The sequence below is a fragment of the Callorhinus ursinus genome, unplaced genomic scaffold, assembly GCF_003265705.2.
Source record: "Callorhinus ursinus isolate GAN/ISIS: 27379988/994484 unplaced genomic scaffold, GSC_fseal_2.0 scaffold13, whole genome shotgun sequence".
Classification (NCBI taxonomy): domain Eukaryota; kingdom Metazoa; phylum Chordata; class Mammalia; order Carnivora; family Otariidae; genus Callorhinus; species Callorhinus ursinus.
This window is the reverse complement of record NW_027397075.1, coordinates 40,551,921-40,576,657: the sequence shown is the minus strand read 5'-3', so window position 1 is coordinate 40,576,657 and position 24,737 is coordinate 40,551,921. Positions and strand designations below refer to the sequence as shown.

Sequence of the window (24,737 nt, the reverse complement as noted above, 5' to 3'; positions counted from 1 at the left end):
TTATCCTAATGTATTTTTTACCATTTGAATGGGATCACTACAAAATTTCAAATGATGTATGTGGCTCATGTTATGTTACTGTTGGACAGCACTCCAGTGGTTTGTTCTACTCTTCCCATTTACTATTTCCTTTTCTGGAGAAATGTAACATAGCAGCCATGGACAGCTTATCAGCTTTCATGTTTGAGTTTCAGTAACATTTGTTTTTGTTCGTTTTAGAAAGAGATAGGTAAGGGGCGCCTGAGTGGCTTAGTCAGGTAGGTGTCCGACTCTTGATTTCAGCTCAGGTCAGGATCTCAGTGTTGTGAGATCGAGCCCCGTGTTGGGCTTCGTGCTCAGTGCAGAGTCTGCTTAAGATTCTCTCTCTCCCTCTCTCTCTACCACCCCAAATGGCTTGCATGCTCTTTCTGTCTCAAGAAAGAAAGAAAGAAAGACAAAAATTTGAGACCACTGTCATTCTTGAATAGTATATAATTGATATTAATGACATATTTTCCCTTGATCAGTCTGTGAAATTTAGAAAAGATTTTTGTTTTGTATCCCTATCATTCCTTGTACCCATATCCTTATCCAATCATTCTGCTTTCTTGGCTCTGTCATTTTTTTTTTTTGAGATTACTTATTTATTTATTTGTCAGAGAGAGAGAGAGAGAGCACAAGCGGGGGCAGGGGCAGAGGGAGAGGGAGAAGCAGGCTCCCGGCCGAGCAAGGAGCCCGATGCGGGGCTCGATCCCAGGACCCTGGGATCATGACCTGAGCGGAAGGCAGACGCTTAACGACTGAGCCACCCAGGTGCCCCAAATCTGTTGGTTCCTTGTCCCAAGAAATGCACCAGCTGAGCCACAAGTGGACAAGGACATGCGTCAATCATAAGTCTTAGACTTCCTAAGCCCAGTCCTCTGATTCCGAGGCTTAAGTGAAAGTTGTCTTTGCAGGTCATGTGAGAACAAAATGGCTTCCAGGCTCCATGCCCGTGAGGCGTAGCCACAGGCTGCAGAGCTACAGACTCAGACTGAGGTGTGGGGACTTCTGGAGGGTTATAGGAACAGGCAAGGATCCTAAGGGACAGTGCAGAATCTAATCACATGGCTGACATCTGACAGGGAGCCAGTCTCTTTTTATTACACCATACTGATTTCTGGGTCTCTTCCCCATGGATTAGTTGAGTCACTACTAGGTTTCTTTTGGGCTGAGAATGGTATGTTTTCTGAGAGAACAAGTATTCCACTTGGGCCCATAGTTAAGTTTCCCTCCGAGGATGGGAGGAGTAGGGACAGCTTGTCTGCTGCAGCCACTCCAAAGGAACAGGCTCTGATTTGATGAAATTGCCTTCGACACGCAGCTGGGCAGTGTACATAATGCTTGGGAACTTTCTGCCTCACTGGAGAGAAGTAAAAAGTGTCATTTGGTTTAAAAAGAAAATGAGAGAGGGGGGTGAGAGACAGAAGGGAGGGAGGGAGGGGGAGACAGCATGAGGGGGAGGGAGGGAGGGGGAAGGAGAGAAAGAAGGGGAGAGAGAGAGAGAGAGAAACAGAGAGAGAGACAGAGAGACATTTAATTCCCAGAGACAGCTACCAGAGCATTAACTAAATGTCAATTCAGAACCAGCATTACCCTGGTAAGCCTTTGCACACTTCCCTTCCCAAGAGAGGCACTCTCATGCTGACCTTCAGCCCCCATACTCTCAGAGGCTACAGAGGAAACCTGCTCTCAAGTGTAACACAGGACTCTTGCCCTTGAATGAATGCCTCCCCCTCTCTCTTCACACCTCTCCATGCACCTGTTGCTTCACTGGTGGGATTTCTGCTGTGCTCCCACGTGAGCGCTCAGGCTGAAGACCCCTGACCAGCAGGCAGGCTCCAGGTCTCACCAAGAATCTCCCACCATTTCTTTCTCAGCCCACAGAGTATATAGATGCAGAAACCAGGGCCTGTCCTCCACTCACTTCTTGTTTGTGGGAACATTTATGGAGAGAAAGTTGGCAAAGTGGAAGCGCGAGCTCTATTTCCTATCAGTTGGGGAGGTGGAGCTTGTTGCCCCTTGAACAGGACTGAGTCCTCTCAGTGCTCTGGGATAAACTTGTCTTGCCACTCACATCAGTTCCCAATCCAGCTGAGCCTGGTCAATGTCATCCATCAGCTTCATCAGCTTCTTCTTAAACTGATGTTCAAAGCGCACATCATCCTCAATAACCAGAGTCTTCTCCAGCTCTCGGTCAATCACCTGTAAAGATCATCAGTGGGAAGAGACCTTATGAGAAGTCCAATACCTATTTTTTATTAGGTGAATAGACATTAAAAAGTCAAGAGTATAGTAGCGCAGTATGTAATAGCTCATAACTGGAGTCCAAGCAAACGTCATCAGTGGTAGAGTGGATAAATAAACTGGGATATATTTTCAGCAGTGAGGATGTACGATCTACAATTAAATGCAATGTTATGGGTGAATCTCCCGAATGTAATCCTGAGAGGCTATATACCTCAATACCCTATGGTTCCATTCATATGAACAAAAGTACAAAAGCAGAAAAAACTATTCTGTGCTGTTAGAAGTCAAGATGGTGATTACCCTTGGGGACTGTCCCCTAGAAGGAAATATGGAGCACGTGCTTCTGGGGTGCTGGTAACCTGTTTCTTGAGCTGGGTGCTGGTTGACACGGCTGTATTTTTATTTCATTTGTGAAATTTCACTGGCCTGTATTTTACGATTTATTTAATTTTGTATGTCTCTATTACATTTCACCTAAAGTTTAAAGAAAAAACATAGGCATAGACTGGGTCGTTCAAAGAGGGAAGGCAATCAAGGGGTCCTTCTTTAGGGACTTTCTCTTTTCTTGTGGGAATTGACCCTTAATCAAGAGCCCCACACTCCAATACCTCCCTCCGTCTAAGCCATGGGTTCAAGTCCTGGCTTTGCCCCTTCTTACCTAGACAAGATATTTACTTATTTTCTCTTGGATAAAATGAACCCATGCATCCTGACCCACTTCATACGATCTGTGTGACTTCTTGTATGAAATCGTTTAATAAATGATGACATGCTAGATACATACAATACAAGGCATTCCTACTAAGGATAAGGATACATCAAAAGGAGTGTGGCCTCCTGAACATGGGTATCTTCCCCTGTTATCATCTCAAGCGGCAACAAGGCTCCCTCTCCCTGTTTGTTGCTGGCCTTGTGTCAGAGGGAGACACGAGGCAACAGAAACTTCCAAGCATACTTCCAGAACAGTTACGGCTTCACTATCTATCTGGCTGTAATTCACCTACAAAGTCCCACTTCCCTTCCTCCTTATTATAAAACTGCATATCTAAAACAAGCATTATTTACCTCTTTCCAGACAGAGTAGTGGCTGAGAAAGCAGCCGATTTCACCCCTGGTGAGAGGCCTAGAGGAGTAGGGATCTCGATATCCAGGCAGCATTTCAATATTCAGGGCCTTCAGCTGACTTGTGTTGAGTGCTCTGCAAGACAGAGAACATGTCTGAAAATTAACAAGTTGAGATGTCCCCCCTACAGAAGCCAGAAAGAGAGAGTCCTGGATGTTCCTCAAAGCCCTTCTGTGCATTGAGGAAGACTTCTCAGGTTTCCCATCAGCTCTTAGGAGCCCCTCAGGGTTAACATGTCATGGCAGCATTACAAGCTTGCCAAAGACAAGAGGATGTCTTATACTTGGTTATATCCCTCACAATTGCCAACGTATTTCTAAGTATTACCAGTTTTTTGACAGCTTTGAAAAAGTATTTTCCTAACGAAGGACAAGTGGCTAGTAGCATTAAATACTGGAGGGGATGGGGATAGGAAGAACTGTGTACGTGGGCATGTCTTTCCTTTGGACCTAATTTTTTTTTTTTTTGAAGGTAAGAACAAAACTAGCAGAGACGATCTTGTGAGCAGAGAGAAGTGACTCCCTACATACAAAGTATACTCAACAAGATTAACAGCTGATTCTCAGAAACCATGGAGGCCAGAAGGCAGTGGGTTGACATATTCAAAGTGCTACCCTGAAAAACACTGTCAACCAAAAATTCTATATCTCGTCAAACTATCCTTCAAAAATAAAGGAGAAATTAAAATATTTCCACATAAACAAACTGAGCATTTGTCACTAGCAGATCCACTCTACAAGAAACACCAAAGGGAGTTCTAAGGCCGATATGAAAGGAAATTAGAGAGTGACATAAATCCATATAAAGAAATAAAGAGCATGGGGACATGTGACTGCATAGGTAGATATAAATGACAGTATAAATGTTTTTCATTGATAACTCTTTTTTTCTCTTTAAATTTTCTGATTTAAATTATAGCTGTGTAAAGCACTAATTGTAAGTCTCTGTTAAAGGGCATGTAATATAGAAAGAAGTAAATTGTTTGACAACAATAGAACAAAGGATGGTGAAAGGAATGAAGCAGTATAGAAGCTAAGCTTTTGTAGACCACTGACACTCAGTTGGTTCTTTTAATCAAGATATAATTGACATATAACATTGTATTAGTTTCAGATATATATTGACTTGATATTTGTATATATTATGAAATGATCACCGCACTAGGTCTAGTTAACATCCGTCACCCCACATAGTTAAAAAATTTTTTTCCCGTGATGAGAACTTTTAAGACCTACTCTCTTAGCAACATTCAAATAAGCAACGCAGTGTTGTTAACTACAGTCACCATGCTGTGCACAACAGCCCCACGACTTATTTATTTTATAACTGGAAGTTTGTATCGACTCACCTCCCTTCATCCATGTTACCCACCTTCCAACACTGCCCCTGGCAATCACCTCTGTTTTCTGTATCTATGAATTTGGGGTTTTTTTCTCTTTAGATTCCACTTATAAATGAGACCATCTGGTATTTGTCTTTTTCTGTCTGACCTATTTCACTTAGCATAATGCCCTCAAAACCCATCTATGTTCTCACAAATGGCAGGACTTCCTTTTTTAATGGATGAATATTTCATTGTATATATTTATATACACCACATCTTTTTCAAAAATTTTTTATTGTTATGTTAATCACCATACATTACATCATTAGTTTTTGATGTAGTGTTCCATGATTCATTGTTTGTGCATAACACCCAGTGCTCCACGCAGAACGTGCCCTCTTTAATACCCATCACCAGGCTAACCCATTCCCCCACCCCCCCTCCCCTCTAGAACCCTCAGTTTGTTTTTCAGAGTCCATCGTCTCTCATGGTTCATCTCCCCCTCCGATTTACTCCCCTTCATTCTTCCCCTCCTGCTATCTTCTTCTTCTTTTTTTTTTTCTTAACATATATTGCATTATTTGTTTCAGAGGTACAGATCTGTGATTCAACAGTCTTGCACAATTCACAGCACTCACCATAGCACATACCCTCCCCAATGTCTATCACCCAGACACCCCATCCCTCCCACCCCACCCCCACTCCAGCAACCCTCAGTTTGTTTCCTGAGATTAAGAATTCCTCATATCAGTGAGGTCATTTGATACATGTCTTTCTCTGATTGACTTATTTCACTCAGCATAACACCCTCTGGTTCCATCCACGTCGTTGCAAATGGCAAGATCTCCTTCCTTTTGATGGCTGCAACACCACATCTTTTTTATCCATTCATCCACTGATAGGACTCTTAGGTTGGCTATTGTAAATACTGCTGCAAGAAACATGGGGGTACATATGTTTTTTTCTTTTTTGAGGTTGTTTTTTCATTTTCTTTGGATAAATCCCCAAAAGTGGAGCTGCTGGATCATAGGGTAGTTCTATTTTTAATTTTTTGAGGAACCTCCATACTGTTTTCCATAGTGCCTGAACCAATTCACATTCCTATCAACAGTATATCAGTGTTCCCCTTTTGTTACATCTTTGTCACCACTTGTTATTTCTCGTCTTTTTGATAATTGCCACTCTGAAAATATGAGGTGATATCTCACTGTGGTTTGGCTTTGCCTTCCCCTGGTAATTAGTGAGGTTTAGTACCTTTTAATGTGCCTGTCGTCTACCCTTTAATGTACCTGTTGTCCAAAGAATGTCTTCTTTAGAAAAATGTCTACTTAGATCCTTTGCCCATTTTTTAAATCAAGTCATTTGGGTTTTGTTGTTGTATGAGTCTTTATTGAGTTGTATGAGTCTTTATATATTGTGGAAATTAGCCCCTTATCAGGTATATGATTTGCAAATATTTTCTCCCATTAGGTAGGTTGCCTTTTCATTTTGTTGATAATTTCTTTTACTATGTAGTCCCAATTGTTTATTTTTGCTTTTGGTGTCAAATCCAAAAAAAAAAAAAAACCATTGGCACAAATAACGTTGAGGACCTTAACCCATATGTTTTCTTATAGGAGGTTTGTATTAATATAAACCAGATTGCTATACATTGAAATGGTAATTGTAATCTCCATGACAGTCACTGAGAAAATAACTAAAAATATATAGTAAAAGAAACAAGAGAATTAAAATGATAGAGTAGAAGGTATCTTTTTAATACAAGAAGGCAATAATGAAGAACAGAGTGACAAAAAAGACGTAAGACATATAGAAAACAAATGGAGACTGGCAGACCTAAATCCTACCCTATCAGTAATTACACTAAATATGAATGGATTAAACCCTACAATCAAAGGCAGAGCTTAGCAGAATGAGTTTTTAGGAACATGATTCAACTATGTGCTGTCTACAAGAGACAGACTAGATTCAAAGATACAAATAGGTTTAAAGTGAAAGGATGAAAAAGGATACAACCAGTAGCCACAAGAGAGTTGAAGGAGCTATATTAATATTTGACAAAGTAAACTTTTAAACAAAAGCAATTATTAGAGATAAAGATTAATAAAAAATCAACCCATCAGAAAGACAAAAATTGTAATTATACATGCACCTTACACCAGAGCAAAAACATGAAGCAAAAACTGAGAAACTGAAAAGAAAGAGACTATTTAACACTAATACTGGGAGACTGGGGCGCCTGGGTGGCTCAGTTGGTTGAGTGACTGCCTTCGGCTCAGGTCATGATCCTAGAGTCCCAGGATCGAGTCCCACATCAGGCTCCCTGCTCAGCGGGGGGTCTGCTTCTCCCTCTGACCCTCTTCCCTCTCGTGCTCTCTGTCTCTCATTCTCTCTCTCAAATAAATAAATAAAATCTTTAATAATAATAATAATAATACTGGGAGACTTTAATAAGGCACTATAAATAATGGGTAGAACAACAAGGCAGAAGAACAACAAAGAAACAGAAGACTTGAACAACACCACAAACCAACTAGGCCTGACAGATATCTATAGATCATTACACCCAACAGCAGCAAAATACACATTCTTCTCAAGTTCACATGCAACATTCTCTAAGAAAAACCTTGTGTTAAACCATAAAAACTGTATAGATCATAAATTAAGCCTCAGTAATCATATAAGGCATGTTCTCTGACCACAATGGAATTAATTAAAAATCAATAACAATCGGAAATTTGGAAAATTCACAAATATGTGAAATTAAACAACACACTCCCAAATAGCTAATGGGTCAAAGAAGAAATCACAAAAGAAATGAGACAATAGTTAGAGATGAATGAAAATGAAAACAAGGCATACCAAAACTTACAGGATGCACTTAGTGTAGTACTTGGGAAGGTTAGCTATGGTCATAAATGCCTATATTAAAAAAGAATACCTCAAATGAATAATCTGATCTTCCATTTTAAGAAATGAGAAAAAGGAAGGCAAAGTAAACCCAAAGCAAGCAGAAGGAAAAAATTAGGACTAGAGTGGAAATAAGTGAAATAGAGAATAGACAAACGATAGAAAAAATCAACAAAACCAAAGAGTTGGTTCTTTGAAAAGATCAACAAAACTGATAAACCTTTAGCTAAGCTGATCAAGAAGAAAAAAAAAAAGGTAGACTCAAATTATTTAAAAAAAGGAATGAAAGAGTGGGCAGACTCTTATTGACCTTAGGGAAATATAAAGGATTATAAGATAATACTATGAACAATTGTATGCCAACAACTTAGATAACCTAGAAAAAAACTGATGAATTGTTAGAAAATTACAAATCAATGACTCAAAAAGGAACAGACATTCTGAATACACCTATAACAAGTAAAGCAGTTGAGTTAGTAATAAAATTTCCCACAAAGAAAGACCCATAATCAGTTAGCTTCTTTGGGGAATTTTGCCAAGCATCTAAAGAATTAACACAAATCTTTCACAAACTTTTCCAAAAGACAGAAGAGGTAGGAACATTTCCCAACTCATTCAATGAAGCTAGTATTATCCTGATACCAAAACTAGAAAAAGACATCACAAGAAAACTATAGACCAATATCCTTTATTAATATAGATCCAAAATTCTCAAGAAAATACTAGCAAACAGAATTCAGCAACATATCAAAACGATTATACACCATGATCAAATGGGATTTATTCAGGATTGTCAGACTTGTTTCCCATGTGAAAATCAATCAATATAATACAGCGTATCAATAGACAAAAAGATCACATGGCTACACAATCATCTCAATAGGCACAGAAAAAGCATTTGACAAAATCCAACTATATACGGATTGAATGTTTATATTCACCCCAAGTTCATAAGTTGATGGTATTAGGAGGTAGGGCCCCAAGTCATGATGGTGAAACTCTCATAAATGAGATTAGTGCCTTTATAAAAAGAGACATGGGAGAGGGTGCTTCTTCTCTCTCTTCTCTTGGCTGTGTTAAGGGAACAGCAAGAAAATAGCATCTACAAATCATAAAAGGGGCCTCTCGCCAGAATCCAACCACACTGGCACCCTGCTCCTGGACTTCTCAGCCTCCAGAACTGTGAGAAATAAATGTTTGTTTTTAAGCCCCTAGCCTATGGTAATTTGTTAAAGCAACCCAAACTGACAAAGACACTAACACCCTTTCACGATAAAAGCACTCCATTAAATAGGAATAAAAGGGAACTTCTTCTATTCAGGAAAGGCCAACTATGAAAACCCACCACACACTAATATCATACTTAATGGTGAAAGATTGAGTGCTTCCCCTAATATCAGGAGCAAGACAAGGATGTCCACACTATTTCTGTTCAACATTTACTTGAGGATCTAACCAGAGAAATTAGGCAAACAAAATAAGTAAATGATATTCAGATTAGAAAAGAGGAAGTAACACTATCTACATTTGCAGATGACATAGTCTTGTATATAAAAAATCCTGAGGAGGAATACACACACACACACACACACACACACACAAACACACACTGGGTTGGAACTAGTAAGTGAGTTCAGCAAGGATGCAGAATATAAGATCAATATGTAAAAATCAATTCTATTTCTACATACTTAGCAGTGAGCAACCTAAAAATGAAATTAGAGAAACAATTTCATTTACCATAACACCAAAAAGAGTAAAATACTTAGGAATAAATTTAACAAAAGAAACACAAGACTTCTACATACTAAAAACTATAAAAAATCATTCAAAGAATTAAAGAGATAAATAAATGGAAAGATATCTCATGATCATGAACCAGAAGACTTCAAGTTATTATGATAGAAATGGTCCCCCCAGCTGATCCACAGATTCAATGCAATTCCAATAAAAATCCCAGCTATCTTTTCTTTGTGTAAAATGACAAGCTGATGCTAAAATTCATATGGAAATGCAAGGGATCTAGAATAGCCTAAACCATCTTGAAAAAGAATAAGAAAGTTAAAGGACTCAGACTTTCTTACATATAAAGTTACAGTCAAATGATAGTGTGGTATTGACATAAGGATTGACATAATACATCAGTGGAATCCAACTGAGAGTCTAGAAATCAACCCTGATATTTATAGTCAATTGATTTTGAGAAGGGTGATGACAGTTTAACGGGGGCGGTTGGGGCAGAATAGTCTTTTTAACAAATAGTGCTAAGAGACCCAAACTATGTGCAAAAGAAGGAATCTGAATCCCTATCTCACACCATATAAAATGTTAACTCAAAATGGAGCAAAAATTGAATGTGAAGAGAGCTCTATGAGGTAGAACTATAAAACTCTTAGAAGAAAAGATAGAAATAAGTTTTTGTGACTTTGGATTTGGCAATGGATTCTTAGATATAACACCAAAAGTGGAAGCAACAACAAAAATGTATATTGGGCTTCATCAAAATAAAAAACTTGTTTTGCAATGGACGCCATTATGAATTGAAAAGACAACACATAGGAGAAAATATTTGCAAATTTTGTATCTGACAAGAGACTTGTATGAGGAACAAATAAAGAACTCTTACAATTCAACTAGTTTCCCCTGGTCCATGTGGCCTATAAATAAAATTTGGGCTCTTAGGTATTTGAAGCAGTGGTTCCCAAACTCTCATGCACCAAAGAAAATGTTGCCAGATTTAGCAAGTAAAACATGGACCATCCAGTCAAATTTAAATTTCATATAAACAATGAATAATTTCTTAGTGTAAGCCCATGCAATGTTTGGGATGAATTTAACTGAGTGTCCTATATTTTATGTGGCAACCTTACCTAAGAATCACCTTGAGGCTTCTCAAGTTCAGATTCCCAGGTCCTGATTCAGCAGCCCTGGGCTGGGACTCAGGAAGCTGCTCTCTCTTAACCCTGGAGACCTGACATGGGTGTCCAGGCCACATTTTGAAAAACTCTGATTAAATTCTCTAAAAGTCATAAGAAGCTTCACAATAGCTTCTAGCCATACTCCTTAGAACCATTCACATTCCAAACTAACAAAAAACATGGAACTGTAGGTTTTGCAAAAACCTATGCCTTGAAATAAAGTGTCAAATAAAAGGGTAAAGGAAAGCAAAATAATAAACAACAGCTATAGCAAAACTCTTGAAGGAATTCAATGAAGTTCCCTGTGGGATTTTCCTGCCATATTCTTGGGAGAGGTGATCAGCCCAGGCAGGCTACGGTAAGATCTCACACAACAGGATATACGGATCGTTATGCATTTTTCCTCACTTATTCTCTTCAGGTGGCCCAAGTTTGGCCACTTTGCTCTAAATCAGGCTCTAAATGCAACTCTAAATGCATTCCTTCCAGTACACTTCGGAAAGCTGGAAACCACCACAACCATTGCAAAAACCCCCAGAGAAAGGGGAAAATCCCTTCCACTGTGAGCCTTCAGCACAATGAAGGCCAGAGTTCGCTGGATGGTGAGTGGATTTCCGGCCTACTCTACATGGTGAAATTAATTTAAATGCTGCGATCATTCATAAAGCTTTTCCCAAAGTAGGCTGCATGTGGCCATTATAACAATGTGTCCATCTTCTAATGACTCTAGATTCCTCCTGCTGAGCCCTAACCCTCTGTCAGGGAGCGCACCTCCCCACTCCAGCCATATCTGCAAGGATTCAAGAAAAAACCCAACCCACTTTCCATCCACAGCCTCGACAACCTTGACCTCAATCTCTTGCTCGTACAGGGTGCGTAACATCCGGTCCCGCCTGTCCTTTCTGCGCTTGAGGTTGATCATGAAAATCTAACACAGAAAGAAAAAAGGAAAAGAAACACAGATTATTCAAGTCTTACTTTAGGCTGTTTGAAAAGTTAAGTAAATGTAAGGACCAAAGTTTTAATTAGAATAAGGAGTGGAAGAAAACAGGGAAAACCGTGGTGAAGATCTGTTTATATTTCATATCAAGTCAAATGATATTAATTCAAACAGAATGACTTTCAAAACTGAACCATCTGTGGTGACTTCACCCTCTCTTTGTTTCTCTGACGCTTGTTGGTGGACAGGTTTGCCGTGTTCTTGAGATAGGAAAGTTCAAAAAAATTACCCTTCAGGAGGCCAAGTGTGAATTAAACCCCAAATAGAAGACTCCGAGGTAGGAGGCAATTGGGCAAGTGTGTTAGATTTGTCAGCTGACCTAAGTCTACATCCTGACTGTTATTTACTAAGTGTCTGCCTTGGCCCAGTTCCCATGCCTCAGTTTCCTCATCTGTAAAACTGGGTTGATACTGGTCCTATCTCATGGGTTCTAAATATTAGCTATTCTTAAAGTTCATATCCACTCTAATAAAGTAATTCAAGGAATGAGAAAAATCTAGTCTTAACACATTCCTTGCATTTCCAAAGGTTCCATACAGAATTATCAAGGTCTCAATGTTAAGAGCTTCTTGACCAGAATTGTTCAACTTCCCTAGAGATAAGGGAATTTCTCTGAAAGAAGTAAAGAGAAGGGACCCTACCTTTGGAGTCAGCCCTTTGATGGAAGGGAGAAATGGAAAAGCATCATTTCCACATCATACTAGTCCACGAAGTCCCCAAGAATATGCATCCAGATTCCTGCCCAAGGGGGTTGGGTCCATCTTTAGTCCCTCATCTTAGCCCCTACATTCCTGATGGCTGCCCTAAACACACACATATCATGAAGCCGCGGCAGGGAGTTATGGAGAGTGAGACCGTCCTGACTACTCTCAGATTTAAGGAGCCACAGAAATACCTCAAGACTCATGAACACTGTTAACAGGTAAATATGTGTATTCCCAAGGTCCTTTTGCTACAAGTAGTAACAAACTCGCTCTGAACATTAAATTAGTCCTCTAAGGTACGAGACTTCAGCTGCCAACAAGAAATACTGATGACACGTGGCATGGAAAAGGAGAAACCCATAGGAATAAGTTGAATGACATTGGCTTCATCCTGACTTAACCACCAGATGACTTTGAGGAAGACAATGAATGCTTCAGGGTCCAGTTCGCTTGTTCATTAAAGGGGGCGTTGAACAATTTCATCTCGCAAGGACAACACAGATTAAAATGCCTATGATATGTGGTTTAGATAAAGCTTGCTTTATGCCATGCCTAGAATAAAGAAGAAACTATGTCTTGTAACCAGCCTGGCGTTCAGACTTTACTGGAGATGAAGCTTTGGTTCACAGTCATTCTGAATGTAATCGTCACTAATGTTCTATGTTTTACTGGATCAAAAGCTACACTAAAATTTCAACCCTTCCTTCCAAAATATTCTCACTTCCATCCATGTGTAAAGCTTTGAGCAAAGAAAATGATGGGAAAACAAGATGTCCTCTTGAAAGAAATTATCCACCTAATTTAGGGCAAAGTGAATTCGCTGCATCATGATTTCATTACTTCTCTTGATTACCCGAGTATTTTTTTTTAAACATAATTTCTGTGGTGACTGTACTTGCCTTGTTACTTGGGACTTCATAACTTAATGGGTTGTGTTCTTTTACATTTCACATTCTTCCTGTTTAGGATCACAGTGTGATGGGCCATGTTTCATCCCACAATTTTAAAAGATATGGAAAGGAAGGGGCATTTCCTCCTGTGTGTACATGGAGCTGCCCGAGGTCACTCCAGGAGAACAAAAACAAACCCAAATCAACCCCCCCCCCAATGAACAGAAATACAACAAAAAGTCCCCTCAAACCAGAAACCTCTAGTCTGGGAAGACTTTTGTAAATAATAATTCAGTCCCAGCTTCTGCCAGGACAAGTGCAGTGAAAATTGTAACCATAAGGAAAAACACAGACAGCTTGCTCATACTTAGTGAATAGTAAACAGAGAAAGAGCCACAGAGCCAAATGCAGCCCAGACACTACCAACAAGGTCAGGGAGTTCTGGGAGAATGAGAAAGGCTGGTGAAAATCCCTTTTTCCACCATCTTATCTCTGTTCTAGAGCCCAGGGTAATTATTTCCTGCACCTGTATCGGCTTGGTCCCCATAGGAATGTGTTTAACCAGAAAAATGAATCTATGTGAAGATACTTGTGTTCTTTCACCTGGAGAACTGAAGGCTGATGAGGGTGGCAGGGAAGGCCAGCGTTAGTAAGATGTGGAAGTTGGGACAGTGTGTGGTGTGGACCAAACTTTTCCACAGCCCCAGTTGTTTTTAAAAATTATTTGCTCTTTATTCTAATTCCTCTCTTCCACATTAAAATCATCTCTTCTCATTCTGCCCTCTGTGGAAACAGCATCATAGCTGCTAACTCTTTCTATTTAGTATTCATGAAATACTCTTTCCCATTCCTGAAGCCCAGATTCACATCAATTTTTTAAAAGAAATACCAATGCCCATCCCAGGAGCTTTTAGATGGCTATACCTGGGGACATGCGTGACCCAGCACAGAATGATAAGCAAGGCTTTTTCTTTCACTGGAGCGATGGCAAGAGCACACAGCGCAAAACCTGGCCTGTAACATACCCAGAATCCATGGAAAAGTTCTATCTCAGTGTGTGGATTCCTGAGGCACCATCCTACCCTTTAGATCACCAGAGTCTTGAGTACTGATCAGCAGCTACACGACATAAGGGACCCACAAAGGATTCAGTGACTTGGAGTCACACTTCGGCCACTCCCAAGTAGCTGTTGTGTATATTACCAAGAGAGGTATTTCTTTATATTCTTGCTTCCTTCTTCACGCACTCAAAACTTTATATTAAATATGGCCCTTGGAGTGCTATTATGAAGTTCTTGTCCACTGAAAGGCAGAATTTTACAACAGGTTTCCTTTTTTCTCTTTTTCTTTTTCCTCTCAACACTGCCCTCAGCCTTTTTCCATGGAAGAACAGCACAGAGAAAAGAAAGCACAGACTGTTCCAGAATGGTTTCTATCCACTCAGAATAAAGTTAAGGTCCTCTAATGCTTAAAACATTATCTTCTTTACCCTTGAATCTTTATAGGAAGGTTTACAAAATATAGCAGCATCTGCTCCTAGAAAACACAAAATTCACTCATGATTAAATACTAACTTCTTTCTAACCCAATGAATAATTTGTTTTTACCTTTTACCTTTTAAAAAAATTATTTATTTGAATATAGTTGACACACAATATCGTGTTAGTTTCAGGTACATGTAATTCTCATTTTTTTATCCTTTATTTTTATTTCTACTTTTTTAAGTAGGCTCCACACCCAACATGAGGCTTGAACTCACGACCCCGAGTCCAAGAGTCACATGCTCCACTGACTGAGCCGGCCAAGGACCCCAAATGCTCCTTTTTTAAGATAAGAAAGCTGAGACATGACACAAATTGAGTTGTTTTCCCAAGACCTCGGTGCCTTTTCAGCAGCCAAGCCAGTTTTGCTGACTGTCCGATGTAAGATCAGGCTCACACTCCAATATAAACACGTAAGCATGCCGCATACGTGCACGTGTGTGCACGTGCACACACAGGCACCTTTCCTACCTCATCAAATCCCATCTTGTCTGGATATTTAGGGACAACTGAAACAAACTGGGAGGGTTCCACTGGAGGACCGTCAACTGGAAGACACAAGAAACACACAGAGTGCTTTGTTAGTGAAAGGCTCAGGGAACAGAATTCCATCCACACACCTGATGTCTAGGAACACAGTCTGGATGTCTGGGGCAGGGGATAACTGCTCAGCAGTTCTCCAGGACTGAGCGGATACACAAGAACCCTGATGGCCAGGGCTTCCAGAACGCTTGTTCATACGCAGACTGCAATATTCACTCCATTTCCCTTAAGACTTATTTTCAGAGGAGATGAGAGTCAGTCTAGGATGCCGGTTAAGAGTGAAGGCTCTGGAGTCAGATGATCTGGGTCCAAACCTTGGTCTGGGAAGGTCTGGAAGAGTTAAGTGACCTCTCCAAGCCCGTCTCTTCATGTGTAAAATCAGGATAATAAAAGTGTATCTCTTGGGGGTGTTGTGAAATTTAAATGAGACCTGCATGCAAAGCACTCACCACCAGTAAATTGACATAGTAAAAACTCAGTAACTTTTAAGCTATTACTTATTGTGGCTCATAATGAAAGACCTCAGAAGTAGGCCAGACTTCTTCTAAATAATGCTTTCTCTGTATATTTTAAAGGGGACTAGTCTGGGACTATTTTTATCCCATTCAGGCAGGTTTAGCTACAGGTATGCAAAGGTCCTTTATTTTAACAGGAACTTGCTTTTAAGGGCCAGTCCACATCCCAAAACTTGGTACAGGGCTAACAGGTAAATTTCCAGATGGGAGGCACACTGCATCTTAAGTAATAAAAGTTTCATTTATTTCATACTCGAAAAAAAAGTTTTCTTTACAAACTATACATTTGAAAGGTCGGAAGTAATGCTGAGTGGAGAATCTGGAAAGGTCTTGAAGATTTTTGGAATTGCAAATCCAAAGTACTCATTTGGTTTTCCTTAAAGGGGTAACACAAAGAAAACACAGTGAGAGCTGGTAACTTGGGTGGTTTGAGGAACTGTTGGTGGCGGCCATCACCACTATTCAGCATTACCCATCTCCTCCAGTCCAGGCAGATGAGAGGAATCACTTCCTCACCCTTGAAGTTGGTCATGGCCTTGTGAACTGCTACTGCTCAGCTCTCCAAGCCCTCCTTCATTCCCACCCTTGCCCACCACAACGGTCACAGCAGATGTTGATAATGGAGAAGCCGCATATTTGAAGCAGCCTAGAATGATGTGCCAGTATTGGGAAGACAGCTGCCCAGAAGGATGCCGGGACCACTGCGGACTTTGAATTGCAAGAAATATGCCATTGCTGTAGGAAGCCAGCTAGATTTTTTTTTAAATTTTTTATTGTTATGTTAATCACCATATATTACATCATTTGTTTTGGTGTACTGTTCCATGATTCATTGTTTGTTCATAACACCCAGTGCTCCATGCAGAACGTGCCCTCCTTAATACCCATCACCAGGCTAACCCATCCCCCTACCCTCCTCCCCTCTAGAACCCTCAGTTTGTTTTTCAGAGTCCATCATCTTTCCTGGTTCGTCTCCCCCTCTGACTTACTCCCCTTCATTCTTCCTCTCCTGCTATCTTCTTTCTTTTTCTTTTTTCTTAAAATATGTTGCGTTATTTGTTTCAGAAGTACAGATCCGTGATTCAACAGTCTTGCACAGCGCTCACCGTAGCACATACCCTCCCCAATGTCCATCACCCCGCCACCCCCTCCCTCCCCCCCCCCACCCCTCCAGTAACACTCAGTTTGTTCCTGAGATTAAGAATTCCTCATATCAGTGAGGTCATATGATACATGTCTTTCTCTGATTGACTTATTTCACTCAGCATAACACCCTCCAGTTCCATCCATGTCATTGCAAATGGCAAGATCTCATTCCTTTTGATGGCTGCATAATATTCCATTGTGTATATATACCACATCTTCTTTATCCATTCATCTGTCGATGGACATCTTAAGCCAGCTAGATTTTATCACTATTTGACATCCCAGCATAACCTTTTCATCCTTCTGACTGAGATACTGTCCAAAGAGTATTATTTGTTTAACTTACCCTTCCCTGGGATATTAAAGAGAAACCATGACATCCAATTTCACTTATGATCGAATGATGTAAAGTTCTAGAAGGTAGTGAGACTGGTTTCCTAAGCCAAACACAAGAGTTGGTCTCATTCCTTCAAGCCTGACCCCTATGGTCACATTTCTGTGAATACACAGTGCATGTGTTTCTGTTTCCATTAGAAGCCCAGAATATTTTGCTCCTTTCTGCTCCACCCCACTCCTCATTAATTTTTTTTTTAAATCAACAAATATTGATGGAAGAGCCACCAGGTACAGAGTTAGGCTTTTGAGAGAAAGAAACTTAGCATACAAACTCCTTTTTGTTTATAATGTTGTTTGAGGAGCTGTCTGGCTCTCCCTCCTTGGGTCTTGGAGTTGGGAGGGGGTTATATTTTGAGTTCCCCTTTTCACACTGTTGGTCTCTGTTTGGCACTCACATGGCCTGCGTGGCTTTAACATTTCAGCCAAAGAGACTGCTTTTAGCCATTTTGCTTCCATCAAACATGGGCAGTCATTGCAATCACAGGACAAGTGTCCCCCACAAGCCACAAGTAGCTGGCTTCTGAAAGCCACCATTGAGCAAAAATATGAGAAATATGTCTGGGTTTTGTCCCCAAGGACAGAGCAAAGCCACTGGGAAAGACAGGGAATGATACAAGTTAGACCTAAGAAATTTACTGTGCAAGGAGAAGGGATGTGTCTTTGCCTCATCAGAGTTGAAGGTCAGGTATATCCCAGCTTTGGTTGGGGTCATTTCTGACTCCATCGTCATAATTTATCAGCCCCTCATTGAATCCCTCCCTAGACATAGCCCCTCACTGTGCCACACCCATTGAGACAATATGTTTTACTGGCTACTGGATAGTTTCAAGACCTAGGAATAATAATCACAACTACTATGATAGAGATCTTATTATCCACTGAACTCTGGGTTACACTCTTGACATACATAATCACAGTTATTTAATTTTCACGACATGTACCATGGGATAAGTATGAGTGTCTCCATTTTTACAGATAAAGAAACAAAGGCTTCAACAACTTGCCCAAGGTCACAGAGCTGACCGAGCTGGTACTTGAACCTAAGTCTGACTCCTGAACCCTTTACCCCCACTCGGCCTGCCCCCAAAGCTGGTCCTTGGTAGCCATTGGCATCAAGTTGGTCTTGGCAACTGGGCTGAATTCACAGAAGCTCAGTTAGCTAAGTCGTTGCTCCTGGGTGACCAGCACTTGTTGCTTTATCTGTAGTCTACACTGGCGCACACACTATCCAGCAGTGCACAATGCGCCAGCTCAGTCATGCCCCCCAAAATATTTGAGAGATCATGCTTGTACCAAATCCTAACTAAATCATAATCATTTAATCATAATCCTGAGGTTGTCCTGAACTCCTTGGATTGCTGTAGCCACCACCCTAGCTCAGATCCTCACTCACCATGACTGGGCAGGGTTTTTTTTTTTTTATTTTATTAATTAATTAATTAATTTAAGAGAGAGAGGCATGAGCTGGTGGGGAGGGGCAGAGGAAGAGGGAGAGAGACTCTTAAGCAGGCTCCACATTCAGCACAGAGCCCAATGCTGGGCTCAATCTCATGACCCTGAGATCATGACCTGAGCCAAAATCAAGAGTCGGATGCTTAACCGACTGAGCCACCCAGGTGCCCCCATGCTTGGGCTGTTTTAATATTTTTCAAACTCTCATGCACTTGGTCTTGCTTCATTCTAACTCGTTATGCACACTATTGTCAAAATAATCTTCTTCTTCAAGCACAGTGCTGGTCTTGACCACAACAGTCACACTCAACACTTTGCAATTTGTTAAGTGCTTTCATATTCATGACATCATTTGTCTTCATTTATCTTTTGGTTGTTTTTATAGATGAAGAAATTGAGACCTACCCAGATGTAGACTTGCCCAAGGTCAAATAGGGAGTCATTGGTGCCAAGATCCAATAGTGAGTGATTGGTAATATTATTGGACCTTCCGACTTCATGTCCAATAATCTTAATAATCTTTACATGACATTCTATGGCTCCAGAATGTTGTTACCAAGAAGGGCACATGAGATCTCCCATCACCTCATGCCCTGACTTGCAAGACCAATCCCCTCATGCCTTTTATATAACCCATTGACTTCTTTCACCTTGACAAGATCTAGCCTCCTGTCATTCATCCCCCAATTTTCTGTACAGAAAGCACATTCTCAAATTTTCTGTACGGCTCCTAACATATGAAGTGAGTAAATACATGTAGAATGATGGGCAGAGTGCTGCCTGTGCACCTTAACTGGTGCTACACCCCTTCTCCCACCCCACCCCAGCTCCTCACTCTGCTCTCTGACACTCCAGTCTGTAATTCATCAACTCTTTGACATTTTTAGTCTCTTACTTTCTCTGAATGTCTCTTTACCTTTGTATTTTAACTAAAATTTGGCTTTCCTTGGAGGCCACTGCTTCTCTTTCACCTGTCAGGGTAGAAGCTGAGTTTTCTTATCTCCTCCAATTCACTCCCAAACTGTTTCCCTTTCATCCCTCAAAACCCCCAGCTTCTTTGAAGTGTATGTTAGCACCCTCTGCCCCCTAGCCACGCCCCCCTCAGCCACTGATGATGACAGCCTTTGGCTCATAATCTCGTTCCTGCCATCATTCTTAAAACTTTAGCATCCACACGGTGATCCACCTGACAACGGGGCTTCTAGGTCCTGTACTAACAATCATTCTTTCAGTGGCCCACTACCATGTCTGCCTCCATCACCTCTTTCATGTCCTGTGTCCATTGGTACCGAACCTAGATTTCTTGGGCTAGCACTCTAACCACCCCCCTGTAAAGACTCTTGATCTGCTTCCACTGATCTTGCTTGGTAAAATCCCAATCCTGCTTAAAGTTGATTATCCACTTAGCCCCAAGAATACTGCAAGAGAAATTCACACAATTGTGTTGACTGAATCACTTGAAAATTACAACCACAGATGTCACTTTGGCACTCGACACTGCCAAATGATGCAGTTATGCTTCCATAGTAAATTTACTTTCCCACTCTCCGAGCAATCTGTTTTATGCCTTGTCCTCTTTCCTGACACCTCCAGCATCTCTCTCAAGCTGATGGACTACATACCTCATAAAAAAAAAATAGTCAAAGTAGACCTGCCTTTTCCTTCCACCTCAAGTCCACAAACCCAGCTGCATCTGTTCCTACACATTCTGCATTCCCATCTGCTCGGGGGGGAAGAAGCCTCTCTGTTCCCACCTCGGACAACTTCTCCAATACTGTCTTAGGTTACATCGCCTCTTGTTTTCTCAAGGACTTCAGCCTCACAACTGCCTCCTTCTCTTCTACATCATCTGGTTCTCCTCATATACTGAATCTTTCTTGTCAGTATATGAAAATGCTAAAATCTTGTTAGTATATGAATATGCTAAAAAACGACACAAAACAACTTCTCCTTTGATCTCTCATTCCCTTTCAGCCACCACCCTACTTCTCTATCCCCATCGCAACAAACTTCCACTTTCTCATCTCCCCATGGTCCTCCCTTTGGTCTACTCCAGTGGGCTTGTGTCCCCATTATTGCACCGTAGTAGCTCTTATCAAGGTCATCACAGATCTTTCTCTTGACAGAACCAATGTTAAATTCCCTATCTTCATGTCACTGGACTTCTCAGCTACAGCTGGCTCCTTCCTGAGACACTTCTCAATTTTTCCTTCCAGCTTCTTGGCTGTTTGTCTCCCCCAGGGATCTGTTCTGTTCCCTCCCCTCTTCTCTTTCTATGATCTTCTACTAAACAAGTTCACGCTGTTCCATGACTTCAAATGTCCTTTTAATGCTGATGACTTTCAAATGTCTGTCTCCAGCTGGAGTATTTATTGTCCCTGAACTCCAGACTCATATCCAAATATCTCTTAACTTCTTCACTGAGATGTTTTAAAAATATCATAAGCTTACATGACCAAAACTTCCCTCCCCAAATCTTTTCCTATTTCATTAAAGGGTATCCCAGGCCCAAATCCTGGTGTCACCTGGATTCCTTCCTTTCCTTTGTTGGCTGCATCCAGGTCTCTGTAAGTCCTGTTGGCTCTACCAACCAAATATATCCTAACTCCATCGGTTTCTCATCACCTCCCTGCTACATCTTGCATCCCAACCACCATCTTCTCTCACCAAGAGAGAGGAACTGCTCCTCCTATACTCAAATGTCCACACCACAGACTGAGTAATCTTTCTAAATGCATACATCACATCATGCCACTCCCCCCACCCCACCCCACATGTTATCCCATTACTCTTAAAATAAAATCTGAATTCTTTGCTGTGGCCGCAAGGCTCTGCTTGATCTGGACACATCTTCTTCCACGACCTCAACTCCTTCTACTCAACTCCTCTGTACTCTGACCACATTGGCCTGCTGTTCGTGGATCATCACAGTTTCTCCTAACAACCTTTGTAGTTTTTTTGGGGTTTTTTTTGTTGTTGTTGTTTTGTTTTGTTTTGTTATGTTTTAAGTAGGCTCCCTGCCCAGTGTGGAGCCCAGTGCAGGGCTTGAACTCATGACCCTGAGATCAAGACCTGAGCTTAGATCAAGAGTCAGACACTTAACCGACTGAGCCACCCAGGCACCCCTATAGGTCTTTCTACTTGGAACACTCTTCCCCCAAGTATTCATGTGGCTGCTCCCTCGGTAGATTGTCTATCTCTCTGTGTTGGAATATAAATTCCTTGAGGGTGAAGCTCCTGCTGATTTTGCTCACTGTTTTATCTCCAGCATCTTGAACGATCCATGGAATATAGTAAGTGTTTAATCAGTACTTAACAGCCTGACTCTCTCTTCTAAAATTTTCCTTGCTTCCTTACTGCTTTCAGGGTGGGCATTCTGCCTTAGCTGGGCAATTCAAAGGCCACAACAATTAAGCCACCCTAACCCTCAAGTTTTATTTACTTCTACTATTCAAAGCCAACTCTCTTCCAGGGTGAGAACGCTTTTTGGATGATATCTTTGCTCAGTCTGTTTCCTCTGCCTATAGTGCCCTCACTGTATCACTCCTTCTGTTTAAACTTCTAGCAAAGCCCAGCTTGAGAACCACCAGGGCTTGGTGGACTCTCCTAGAACACACCTGCCCACAGCAATTTCTCCCAATTCCAAACTCCAACTGCTCTTACATGTGCTCCTCTTACAAAGCACTGTACTGAACTATTGGCATCTTTTAATGGTTGATCCTGTGTCTCCAGTTAAATAGATAAACCCAAAACAGAGAATTGGTTGTAAAATGTTTTGAATCCTTCATAGAGTGACTCATAGATTGTAGGAAGGCATTCAATGTTTGTACATAGATATAATTCTTGTTCTAATGCTGCAATTGGGATAGTCTAATAGCAGCCAGATTCCAGATGCTGTGCCAAATGTTTTAATATCTGGCTTATCTTTCCTGAGGACACTTGACAGATATGATTTCATGATTATCCTTTTCTTAATCCTACAGTGGCCTCCAGTCTGTATTTCTGCATTATTACCCTCAAAGGTTTATTTTTCTAATCATTTTTCTTACTCCAATTATGTTCTACTTTTTAAAATTCAGAATCTGAAATTTTAACAAAATTATAACTAAAGAAGGTAAATGCAATAATAAAATGGCGTATATAAAGTACCTAACATTAGACTTGGTATGCATTGGGAGATCAATAATGACAGCTATAAATTATAGGTTCTTTTCAGATGAATTCTACTTACATCGCATGGTGTTGTGCATGATTGTAATTTATAATAATTAAAAAACTTTATTGACAATGTGTGTGCTTCTATGTACAGGGAAGCTTCTGTGCTCTCCGTTCTATGGGGGGAAACAAGAGAAGGCAAGGTTCTCACCATCCCTCTCTGAGCTGCCATCTACTTGGAGTCAAGTCTGATGGCGATGAAACAGGGGTGATAAGGGGACACACATTACCAAGGGTCAAACTGAGTCCTAATAACCACAATGCTTCAATATTTTATGGAGTCGATGTCCATTATTTTATTTGCCTCTCCTATCCCTGCAAAATAAGTGCTATTATCCTTACTCCACAGATAAAGGAACTAAAGCTCCAAGAGGTGAATTCCCCCTTCCTAAGTGACAGAGCTTGGGTTGAAATTCATTATTTTGGATTCAGGTTCAGTGCTCTTTGCAATACAGTTTTCATGTTTTCCCTTACTCATTCTTTCACTTGTTTTGTCATACATTCAGCAACTATTTGTTTGGTAGCAACCATATATCATGCACTGTGCTAGGTGCTTGGGATAAAAGGCAGTAAGGTACTGCCCTTGTCTAGAACATAGACAATAGGCAGAAACAGTATGTATTAAAGAAATTCACAAAAGAAATTCCTAAGGGCTGGTTCAAGAAATACTGTCGCAATGAACCAGCTCCCTATTCAATTCTCATCCCCCCCTCCATGGAAGGCTGGAATTTTTGTTCATTGTCCCTATTATTCTCTATATACTTAGAGAGCAATAGTATCTCTTGTTGCTTTTTTCAAACCCAGGGACACTGAGATGAGGAAAGATTGGATGGCTTACAAACTATCATGCACATCAGCATGCAAAGCTTGTGATGGTAGGAGTGCTCCTCTCCTCACCCCAAGTATAGTCTGTGGACGTACTTTACTCAGCACCACTGATATGCTCCGGGTATATTGAGCTGACTGATAGTTTGCAAACAGAAGCTTATATAAATACAGTAGGAGAGCCTGCTATTTAAAGGAATCTTCAGATGAATCTTTTAAATTACTATTGTCTTTCTTACTATCGGGTCCCAACCATGTTTCTTTAAAAAAAAAAAAAAAACTCTCCTTTTTCTCTATTTCCTTGCTTCTTAGTTACTTCTCAAACACTTTGAATTCTGATTCAGCCTTTTTGAAACCATCCTTGTTATGGGCATTAGCTGAAAAATCCATTGGACTTCCAGTCTTTATCTTACTTGAAGTTCCTTCCACATCTCACACTCCTGTTTTATTGAAATTCTGGGATGTCACATTATCTTGTTGATGGAATCTCAACTCAACCTCTTTAGGCTTGATAGATTCATCTCTCCATCTCTTCACTAGACATTTCAACCTAAACTCATTCACTCATTTATTCATTCAATTATTCAACAAATATTTACTGGGTGCCTACTAGGTGACAGGCAAAGGACTATACTTTGAGACAAATATGATGAACAAGGCATTTACTGTCTGAAGGTGGGGAGCAAGAAATAGATATTCGCAGGCAATTCAGTGGGTCTAAAAATGAACTCATGACTTTTCTTTGCAAACGTCCCCTTTATTCTGAGTGCTCTATACCATTCAAAGCTCCTACAGTGATTCCAAAGCACTCAAGTCAGAACTTACAAGTTTTTCTCTGCTTCCCTTTTGTTCAGCCACAGATTCTTGGCTGAGTCCCTTCAAGCCTATGTCACGAGGTTCTCTTAATCTCTTCCTTCCTCTCCATTCTCCCTGGTCCTGCCCTCGCTCGGATCCTCACCATCTCTTG

General features: G+C 40.7%; 1 protein-coding gene across 1 annotated transcript in view; it reads right to left on the bottom strand.

Moving 5' to 3' along the window:
- The window catches only part of COLGALT2 (collagen beta(1-O)galactosyltransferase 2), a 106,358-nt gene that overhangs the window by 6,129 nt on the left and 75,492 nt on the right, over positions 1 to 24,737 (bottom strand). The window contains exons 7-10 of the mRNA XM_025878024.2: positions 15,150 to 15,226; positions 11,365 to 11,471; positions 3,334 to 3,466; positions 2,096 to 2,223 (exon numbers count right to left, since the gene is read on the bottom strand). Coding sequence (XP_025733809.1) covers positions 2,096 to 2,223; positions 3,334 to 3,466; positions 11,365 to 11,471; positions 15,150 to 15,226 — 445 coding nt within the window. The remainder of the gene's footprint in view (positions 1 to 2,095; positions 2,224 to 3,333; positions 3,467 to 11,364; positions 11,472 to 15,149; positions 15,227 to 24,737) is intronic.